The sequence below is a fragment of the Centrocercus urophasianus genome, unplaced genomic scaffold (genome assembly GCF_019232065.1).
Source record: "Centrocercus urophasianus isolate 14NV4802_14NV808 unplaced genomic scaffold, USGS_Curo_1.0 seq_21, whole genome shotgun sequence".
NCBI classification, from domain to species: Eukaryota; Metazoa; Chordata; class Aves; order Galliformes; family Phasianidae; genus Centrocercus; species Centrocercus urophasianus.
Genome location: NW_024884767.1, coordinates 19,512,626 through 19,523,503, shown reverse-complemented (window position 1 = coordinate 19,523,503; position 10,878 = coordinate 19,512,626). Strand labels below are relative to the sequence as shown.

The 10,878-nt window shown below is 41.1% G+C and overlaps 1 protein-coding gene across 1 annotated transcript in view; it reads left to right on the top strand.

The window, feature by feature from the left end:
• Positions 1 to 10,506, top strand: part of RGMB (repulsive guidance molecule BMP co-receptor b) — a 15,593-nt gene extending 5,087 nt beyond the window's left edge. Inside the window, exon 2 of the mRNA XM_042823064.1 lies at positions 6,092 to 10,506. Within this exon, the coding sequence (XP_042678998.1) occupies positions 6,092 to 6,760 (669 nt within the window). The 3' untranslated portion in view covers positions 6,761 to 10,506. The remainder of the gene's footprint in view (positions 1 to 6,091) is intronic.
• Positions 10,507 to 10,878: the final 372 nt, after the last annotated feature.

The window sequence follows — 10,878 nt, the reverse complement described above, 5'->3', positions numbered from 1 at the left end:
TTTTTTTTTTTTTTTTTTTTTTTTTTTTTTTTTTTTTTTAATGGTAGGCCTTATTTAGAGGGTTGTGTAGCCTTCCATCAGTATGACACTGTTCTGTGTCCACTAGTGCAGTTGCTCCTGAACAGCAAATGAGGCAAAGGTGCCTGGGTTTCCCTTCCTGCTTGAGGTAAATGGAAATGGATAAGAAACTTTTCTTATCTATCTAGCAGTTTTGTAGTGGATGGCTTGAGGATGAGAGAGTGAGTGGCAGAAGAGAGGAAAAACAATTGGCCATGGAAAACAGCTTTTTATAGCTTTCAACTTTTGTACAGACTGCATTAGTTGGGTAGTGAAATATTAAGCATTCCTTCTGCGGCGTGGTTTGTTTTTTTTTCCAGAGGATAATTGCATACTGAACACCGTGTACTTAGTCTTCTTTATGTAATATTAAAGTGCTTGTCTTCCAATTACCATTCAGTTGTTCTTGTAAGTGGGAGCATCAGTTAACTGACCACATGTGACTAGGTTTCTGTAATATTTATAGACGTTCCGGCTAAGATAAAGGTGGATTTGGCTTTATTTCTCAGAAGTACATAGTTTTGTGGGAGAACATCATAAAAAGCTGCTTGGTCGCTGAGGTGGAGCTGATGGCACCACTTACCTTACGAATCAATGTTTTGTTTCTGTGGCTGGAGAGTGGAGAGGACTGCAGGCAGAGGGGTGGAGGGGGGATGTAGGGCTTGGGGTTTTCCAGTCCCTGTAAGGTAATGATGTGTTTGGGTGTGTGGTTTGGCATGAGCTGACCAAATCATTCAGCAGGTAGCGTTGGACAGCTGGAAACAGAGGTGCTGAAGCAGTTGCAGTAATTTGGGATGTTTCTGAAAGTCAGAGACCTTCAGAAGTTGTTTCCTCGTGTCCTCTACCTCACATGGCTGCAGCTGCCTCTCCAGACAGCTTGAGTGGATCCTCGCTTTTGAGCTGAGCTCATGCCGTGTTCATGCAGCCTGAGATCTCTTCTCAGGCATGAACATTGGAGGTTCTTCTGCATTCTACTTAAATGTACAGTAGCTTCAAAACCTACATCAGTCGGTGTTCTTTATTTACCTATACCTTCTTTTTCCCTGATTGCTCTTCGTCATGGAAGAAGATAAAAGAAATAGAAGAATGATGTGGACAAACTGTTGTTTCTGTTCCTGGTTAACTTTTCGTTGTAACCAACTGATGATCAGTTCATAGCATGTACAAGCAAGTAAGATTTTTTTGTTGTAAATAGTGATGACTGATAGAGAGGCACAGAGGTGCTATCCTGACTGGAGGGCAGGCTGCAAATTCAGCTTAGATGGTAGCTTCTAAGGCAAAGGCTGCAGCTGAACATTCTGTCTGCTGGGTGCTGTATTTTTTGTCTTAAAGGAATCCCTGTGTGATATACGGAAGATGCAGATAAGCACTTAAAAAAAAATATTATATATATATATATATAATATGTAAAGCTTCATTTTTGACACAGCTTGCATTTGTCTCAAGCCTTGGTTCTGTGTCATCGTGATCCTGTCCATCAGGAAAGCTCACTGAAAACTGTCATGAGTATGTGCAGTTACCCTGGGTTACTTTGATGTAGCACCGTTTGGGACAGTCTGAGAAGAACAGTGCAGCTTTCCTGGGCACAGGCAACATGTTGAGGTTGGTTATTTGCCATCTTCACTTTCCTGAGAGCATGAATGTGTGAGAGAAACATGGAGAGTTCCTGCTGCATAGTGCTGTTTGCTGAACTGAGCTGTCATCAGTATTTGTTATGCACCTTTTGTGTTGTGTTTTTTTTTTTTTCATCCAGAAGGATATGCAGTGTATGCAAATAGGAACTAGCCAGTGAAATGAAAATATTGCATCCAGATTTTACAGTGAATCCTTGTGGTTTTCCTGTGTTAAATCTCCCAACTTCCACCTTTAGGCAGGAGCCATTATTCATGTGGTTTCCTCTGAGTGATTCTTGATTTCTGAGAATCAGTGCATGTAGTTCACATCTGTCGCAGGCCTCTGGAAAGAGAAGTTGTGAAAATCTCAGTTGGAGGCTGACAGGAATAACCTTTAGTGCACTGGGTTTCGAGTGTTCATACTTGTATGTATGAATTTCAGAATCTTTTGGATGCCATTGCAAAACCCCTTCAGAAATAACATGGATGCTTATGCAGTTGTCTACCTATGAAATCCTAAAGCCGCCTTTCACACATTGCACTGATTCCCTCTCAGTCCTCCCAGGAATACAGGAATATAGCAGGATCACTGCTCTAACAGTGTGAAACTTCCTTCTGAAATGCCTTCTGCCCATTTTCCATGTACACCTTTATCTCCAGACATTTTTTGGACTGGATTGTACACACAGGCAAGGGCCTGTATCCCCCTTGCTAATTCATGCAGAACCTACCTCAGTAATAAAATAGCAACAAATAGTTACATTTATAATGCCACAGGTCTGTATTTTGTCTTTGCAGTGGGGCAGTGGCATATGATAGTGCAAGATGTCAGAGTTAAAAATGTTTTTATTTAAGGCATACAAACCAGGCACTTTCTAGAGATGTACGATGGCCTCTAGAACAGTGGGCGGCCTCAGAAATTATGCTTTCAGTAACACCATACTTGGAAGAGTTTGCATGTGTGTTGTGGTTTGAGAGATGCGTGCGATCAGTACATTGGTGGGGATGATGTTGCTGTCAGTAGCGGTGAGAAGATGATGTCCAAAATGAAATATTTCAAGCATGTCTTAACTGCATGGGGAACTTTTTGTTTTTAGAAACTTCAATTTAGCTGAGATTTGTGTAGCGTGCCTCAGTTAAGTTTCTGAAATAGCCTTATATGGGTCTCTCATGGACTTCCTCACCACTGTAGATTAAGAGTCTTTTACTTGTCTAGAGAACAAGGCTCAGATGCCGATACATTAGAAAAATATTTTTCTTTATTTGAAGATGCTTACGTGTGGATTTTTCTCTTTTAGAAAGGGCAGGTAGTTTCTAGTCCATGATCAGTGATGTGACTCTGTGGTGGCATTCTGACAACCCAGACAAAGCTCGGAAAGTACCCTGTGCACAAGTGTGCGTATAAACACATCCTACACTTGTTTGAGATAGCAGAAAGCTGTCCCCCCCAAAAAAAAAAGTTGCCTTGAAAATTTGAACAGAGAAGGCCTTGCAGTGAAACTTGCTTCATCTCCCTTTGCAACAAGTTGTTCATGTTCCCTTAGTAGAAGGCTGCCAGATTAATGTAGCGAGTGATAAGGGAAGGGTTTTACAGATCTCTGACTTATTGATTAGGTGGATGTGACAGGACAGAAAATGTAGTATCTAAACTTAATGTGTTGAGCCACAGTGTTTAAACATGGTTATGTCCTTGATAAGTTTTAATGATCTTGACATTGAGATTTTGGAAAGGGTCCAGAGGAGGGCGACTAAGATGATCAGGGGGCTGGAGCACCTCCCCTATGAGGACAGGCTGAGGGAGTTGGGCTTGTTCAGCCTGGAGAAGAGAAGGCTGCGGGGTGACCTCATTGCAGCCTATCAATACCTGAAGGGAACCTACACCCAGGAGGGGAGTAAACTCTTCAAAAGGGCTGACAACAGCAGGACTAGGGGAAATGGATCGAAGTTGAAGGAGGGAAGATTTAGGTTGGATGTTAGGGGGAAGTTCTATACAAGGAGAGTGGTTAGGCCCTGGAACGGGCTGCCCAGGGAGGTTGTGGATGCCCCGTCCTTGGATGTGTTTAAGGCCAGGTTGGACGGGGTCCTGGGCAACCTGATCTGAATGTGTGTGTTTGGTGGCCCTGCTAGGCAGGGGGGTTGGAACTACATGATCCTTGAGGTCCCTTCCAACCCGGGTGATTCTGTGATTCTGTGATTCTGTGATCTCTGGAAGGATGCTGGAAGCGTGAAGGTCTTCATTCACTTAGGCAGTCATTCCTCATTCAGCATGCAGCTGTTATTGCTGATCTTACCGGTTGTCCCTCTCGATCTCTGAAGGTGTTTGTGTTTCATTCTTCAAGAGGAAGGAGTTACAGAGATGTGAGTCTGATGTGTCCTGATAGATTTTGCCTGGTCCTTTGCTTCATCGTTCTATAAAGTAACCACTTCTGTGTCTCAGTAAAACCACGATCTTTTGTTCACAGTGTTCATCTCTCATTCAACTCTTGATTTGTTCAGTTGCTGGGCAGCTATGGAGCTTTACTTCTCTTAAATATAAATCATTTCTTCCTTGCAGAGCAGCAGAAATGTCCCCCAGGAGGTAGGATTGGTCCTTCATCTGAGCAGTCTTGAGTTAGAAGTCTATTTCTTTGAAACAGTTATATAAAATATAAACTCAATTTACTGCATGAGGATGTAGATTATGTGCAGAAATATTAATCGCTCGACAAATCCCAGCTATATCTTCTCAAGGGCAGAGAGTTTCTTCAAGAAACATAAAGCTGTGAAGTAGTCTTTACAGCAAGAGGAGCACTTGGACATTTTTTGAGCTTCGGGCGTAGGCATTCAAGTTTAGCTTAGCCATAGCACGCTTATTAGTTTAGCAGATGGCTTGAGTCAAACTAGCTGTATAACTGATTGAAACAGAAGAACTGCTGGAAGATTTCAGACTGCACCAGTGAGAACATATGGACTCAAAATAGCGATTGCTGCCTGTGTGGGTGGGAGAGGGGCAGATACCAAACATGAAAAAAATAGTGCAGTACTGTTAGGGGATGCTTCCCACTCCGTGGAAGAGTCATTGCAATAGGAGGAGGGGTAGACTTTTGTCTTTTACAACTGGTATGGAGATGTAAGGCTAAGGAGGTTAGAAGTTTAGTCAGGCTATCTGTAACAGAGCTGTTTATGGCAGGAAACAACACCTTTTGCACAGAAGTATGCAGGCTAAGTGAAGTCAAAACGTGAGGTTGTTATAAAATAGTTTTTAAGGAAAGTTATAATTTTAGTTTGAAAATATCTTCTAGTATGCTTTCTAGTACTCTGAATCTTGTCATCCAGGATGAAAGTAATGATAAACATGCATATTTCTGGTACAGAATGCCTTTTGACCATTTCAGAAAGTCACTATTTGCCCTGAAACTAAAGAAGGAAGCATCTCTGTTTATAATATATATATGTGATTCCTCATTATACTTTGAATTTTCAGAAAAAGCCATTATGCACTCCAAGTTTACTCTGCCAAATAACCTGATTATTCCCTCCAACTAAGCACAGAGAACCTACTCTTGTGGCATATTTAAATATGTGTTAAGGTTCAAAAAAATTAAAAAAACAACAAAAAAAAGGTAATTGCTTGCTACTCCTGGCTTCCAGGTTGGAAGTTATCCTTCAGAGGCATTACTTGAAGCATCTCATAGTCTTGCTTTGGTCCTCCACCAGGGAGTTCCCTGACAGCAGCAGACTGAAGTGTCGCATCCCCCTGCTCCTGAGGCTACTGGGTCCAGGACTCACGGTTCTCCCAAGTCATCTCCCCTCTGCACTTGTTGTTTTGGTGGCTGGTTTAAACACATCGCTGTCTTCATGGCAGTCTTGCACCACTAATTCTGGCAGTGCATCCAGGAAGCAATGAGGTCTCTGTTAGGGGTCATGCAGTTACTCTGAAAGAGGCAATGAGAATATTGTGTGTGAAGGAAGCCAAGTTCTTGTGGTCCTTTCTATGCTTTCACACAGTTCAATCCAGTTCTGCTGTCGTGGTTAGCAGTGCGGGAATTACTTGGCACACTCATCTGTGACTGTAGGATGCATTCCAAAGTGTTAAGAAACCATCAGGCAGGAGGGAGTTGTGATGCTTAATTAAATACACAATTTTTTCCTTTGCTGACCTTGTTGCAATTGCCACATGCTAATAGTCCTGCTTCCAGGCCAAGTTAAGAGCAACTTCAACAATTGCCACCTGGGAAAATATTGCTTTAAGCATGTGTACAAGCTGTTTTCTGCTTAGGCATGAATGAGGAAAAGGATCAGGGTATGAACTAATGGGCAGTCAGTCCCAGATAATCTTGGTGCAAAATGAAAAAGGGATTTCAATTACTCCTTTTTTTCCCCATAATCACTAACTTTTCTTTTTTTTTTTTTTTTTTTTTTCTTCCCTCTCTCTTCTCCAGATAACTATTATCTTTAAATCATACCAACAGTGTACAGATCAGAAAGTATATCAGGCGGTGAGTGATGACTTGCCTGCAGCTTTTGTTGATGGTACAACAGGTGGAGGTGATGGGAGCACCAAGAGCCTGCAGATTGTGGATAAAGTCAGCGGCAAATACGTCGAAATGCATGCCAGATACATTGGGACAACAGTGTATATACGTCAGCTTGGGCACTACTTAACACTGGCCATTCGCATGCCTCAAGAGTTGGCCATGGCCTACGAGGAGAGTCAAGATCTGCAGCTGTGTGTGAACGGCTGCCCTTCAAGTGAGCGTATTGATGACAGCGGCCACTTGCCGCTGCCCGTGAGAGGACAGGTGCTCCCTCAGGCAGGCGCTGCTCGTCCCCGGTCAGCATACACACTGGAAACTGCCACCACCAAATGCCATGAGAAGATGCTGGTGAAGGACATCTATTTTTACTCGTGTGTGTTTGACCTACTTACCACTGGTGATGCTAACTTCACAGCTGCCGCCCACAGTGCCTTGCAGGATGTGGAGGCACTGCATCCCAGAAAAGAGCGCTGGCATATCTTTCCCAGCAGCAGAGATGGTGGTGTGGGCAAAGGTAGCAAATCCTTTGTCAGTCTTGGACTTGCGTGCTTGATCCTTGTTGCATTTTTGTAGTTTTTTTTTTTTTTCTTTTGTCTCTAACAAAGTTTTGAAATATATATTGTCATAATATATTGAGTAAAGATGAGTATATATGTATATACCATGTATATGAAGGGATGTTTTGTCGTGGGACATCCGCAAGATTGTACATATTGTGTTAACTGTTCTATGTATGTTGGATGTCGTATTCTTTGTATCTATTTGTTTTACAGTCGGTGAAATGTTTTATAATGTCCTTGCATTGGGACCTGATAGAAAGCACTTTATTTTTTATATATTAAATATTTGTGTGTAGCTGAGTAACTATATATTATACATATACACATGTACCTACAGTACTCTGCTTAGGTACTGTTTAGTGTAACAAATTTTTTTACTGTATTAATTAATGGGGATATTTTCTACACTTACTGTAGAGACAGCACTTCTCTTGTCCTGTAATTATGTATGTGATTTCCTGGTAGCTTTTTAGAGCCATTGGAGAGACAATGCTGAAAGATTCTAATGGTCTTTGTGTAAGAGTGTAACCTTTCCTTTTCAAAGTTACTACCACAGCTGATTCTGCCCTCAAAGGTTAACTTATTCTGGGAGATGGACTGGAGAAGTCACATGCCTGAATTCTGTCTCTTTCTTAGGTGTTAATTACATCAACACATTAGAAAGAAGGGAGAGGAGTGAGGGCCCCAGCTCTGACTGTGGTTACTGAGGAGCTATGGGAACAATGATGCAGTGGCTTAAAGGCTGGTTTTATGTGGTGCCTTAATCTGCTCCAAGAAACGGAAGCCTTAATACATGCTGCGGTACTCCAACTCCAGGACAGGCTTCTTTCACTCCTGAAGCTGTTCATCTGAAGCTAGTTAGATCTGCTCTTTGAACAAGATCAATTAGTGTTTGCCTTTTTTAAAAAACTGTTGTTTGCCTTGGTGGAGTGAGATGTAGTTCATTCACAGAATGAGAACCTGTAGTTTTTATGGAGATTGTTCTGGCCAGTTTAGAGACTGTTGACTGTTAGGAACAGCAGTAACCTTCAGAGGAAACTAATTAATTCCTTATTGGATGTGTAACCACAGGCAATAGATGAACATAGAACTGAGGTAAGGCGGAAGGTAAAAAAAATAAAAATAAAAAAAAAAATTCTGATCTAGATTTGTTGGCAGCTTGTTCTGTCAAACTTAGATGATGGTGCTGTTTGAAGTGAATTAGATCTAGGAATTAATGCTTTGTCTGATTATGTGATTTTTCCCAGGCAGGTTCCTCCTGACGATGACAGGGTTCTCCCTGTTTTGTGTGGCTAAACTTAGTTATCACTGCTCTGAATTTAAGGGTCGTGTGGCTGAAAATCAGTGGACAAGCCTAGCATTGCTGCGGTGATGCACAAAATAGATGGGCAGACCTTGTATACTGGTTAAATTCTACTGACCCTGGATCCTGCGTGTATGTACATATACAACAGATATGTATACATGCATTAAATTGTGATCCTTTCAGATAAATAGCATTTCAGAAATGTAGTACTTCCCCTGAAGAGTTTTCCGTTTTCTTGTTCCTGCTGTGGGATTTCTTGAGAAAATGTTATTTGCACATGTTCATTCTTGAAGTCTGCCATTGCCAAGAGAGCTTTAGCTGATGCCAAATGTGGATATTTTGAAGCTAGTGAATGGTCTCTGGAGAAAACTTAAGCTTACAGGGAACAGTGGTTTTTTCACACACGCTCCAAATGGCTGTCTTTTAGAAGGCTGCAGATTTTATTTTCATGCTTGGAAACCCTAAAATGTGTCAGTCTTTTCAAAAACTTTTAGATGTGGTTCATGAATATACCAGTAAGTATATGTTAGTGTAAAAGAGTGGCTGTGCAGTGTGTAAATATTTTAAATTATTATGATAGAAGAATAAAGTTGCCTACCTTGCTGAGGACTGTCTGTAGTGTGGTGTTAGTGACCCCTGGTGGGGTGCAGGGAAACTGGGGATATGGGTTGCCCACGGGGCAGTCAATCTGTAAGTGAAGCCCTGATTTGTTTCCTCACCATTGCTAGTTATGTAGGAGCATGCTGAGTACCATTGCTGTATTATCTTGAGATGCTTGTTTCCCCTCTGCTAAAGCTGCGTAGTGAAGTCTGACTAGCAGCTGCAAACCAGACCAGTATATTGAAGATGCTGCGTGTGGGGAAACTAGCAGTAGGAACCATCTCTTCAGGACCCCACTGGCATACTTCGTTTTGTAGTGACTGGGAGATGCTTAGAAGAGCTTTACCAAACAAAAACAAAAAAAATATAGAACCATGACACCAGGGTACAGAGGCCCTGATGCTGTGCCCATCTTGAAGAGTATAATGATGAAAATCTTCCTTTAAACTTATTGGGAAATTCTTAGACCAGAATAACCTTGGAAGAGGAAATTGAGGCATCAAAAGAATAAATGGTACAGAAGAACCCATAAGAAAACATTCTGTATCAAGATCATCTGATAAGAATACATGACGGCTGTGATATTTTAGCTGCAAGGCTAATCACAAAGTAGAAAAGAAAACTGAAAACAAAGTGCAAAACAAGTTATATCAAACACCAAGAGTGATAGGCAATGATTTGCTAGACTTCTGCTATTGCTAGAAGAAGAGATGTGGGGAAAACAGTCTTATGTAATCGATACACATCACTGAAATGCTTTGTGGAAACAAATGTCTCCAGGAAGCAACATGAGCTCTAAATGTGCTTATGTTAAGTGCCCGTGAAAGACAGCTGTCATATCCGTAAGAACTTATTTTCAGTGTGATGGTCCACCACTGCAAGCTCTGCAGAAAGTAATACAGCTTGATCATCAGCAATGTAATACAGCAGCTAGTAACCTATTACTAAAGTTTTGTCTTAAAAATGTTAGCTGATTACATGTATGTTAGTGGTTAATTCAAAAGATTACTTTAAGTCTCTTCCAGAGTATTCCTGACAAGAGTTTTAATCTTCTAATGTTTGCTAACAGAGCTCTTGGCAGCTGAGGATAGTTCTCTGTAGTTGTGGAGACTGGTAACTTCCCTTGGAAGCATGTCATGGAACTGAGCAGAGTAGTAAGTGCTTAATCCTTCATTTTGTATGTATGTATGGCTTCTGAAGGAGGCTGTCCTCACAAAGGGAAATTGTACATTGAACTGACAGTCCAAACAGAAGTTCTCTTTTTTGTCTCAGATTTCACTTCCTGTAAAACCTGGCTGGGAGAGCAGTCTGTGCAGAGCACCAGTTAAATGGGATTCAATCTGGGGGAATGCAGTGTGAGAGAACAATCCATCTTTCGTTCTTGTGGTCACGTTAGGGCCCTTCAGTATCCAAGCACATCACTTCATTTCCTTTGAAACTGGTACTTTCCTGCCAGAGAACAGCTCTCCACCTACTTAAGTCTTAGTCTTATCGATACTGTGCATTTGTTTTATGGATTCTGGGGATGTGGGAAGCGGCTATTTACTGAGATAACACCCTGAGTGAAGCAAGTAATGTTGCAAGTTTTACTCCATCTAATGAGTGTTTCTATGAGGTTCATTTTGGAAAATAAACTAAATAAACATGTGGCTTTCCTCTCTTTGTTGAGAGCCATTGCAGAGTTTCAAATTTTGCATTCATCACATGAGTACAGCTGAAATTTTGCAATGAAATTTTCACGCTTTGGGATATTTTAATTCCTGTATGTGTCTAGACTGGTACAAAGTGTTCTATCTTTCCCTATTCTGTCTGTTCCTTGTTCTACAACTATTAAAGACCGCTATCAATACAAAGCCTAGGTATGACTAGTAGTGACTCCTTTTTTTAATAGTATTCTCTGTTGTGGTTTGCAAGATTAAGTTTCTCTGTCATGATGCTAGTTCTTCTCTACTGTATTTAAAAAACAATTGAGGGTTACATGGGCCAATGTTGTTCATTAGATTATATCATTCTTATTAATTAGGCTGTTTTCAGAGCAGCATAGCTGCAAATCAGGTACAGGTAAGCAATTAGATTTATGATGTTGGTAGAAAATGCTTCTGATCTGATTTAGAATTATTTTAATCTGACTACATTTGTAAATTACGCTTCATTGAAATTAAAAGTTGCTCACTAGTAGATCAAATGTGGACCACAAGATTGATTGCAGACTTTGGGTACACGAA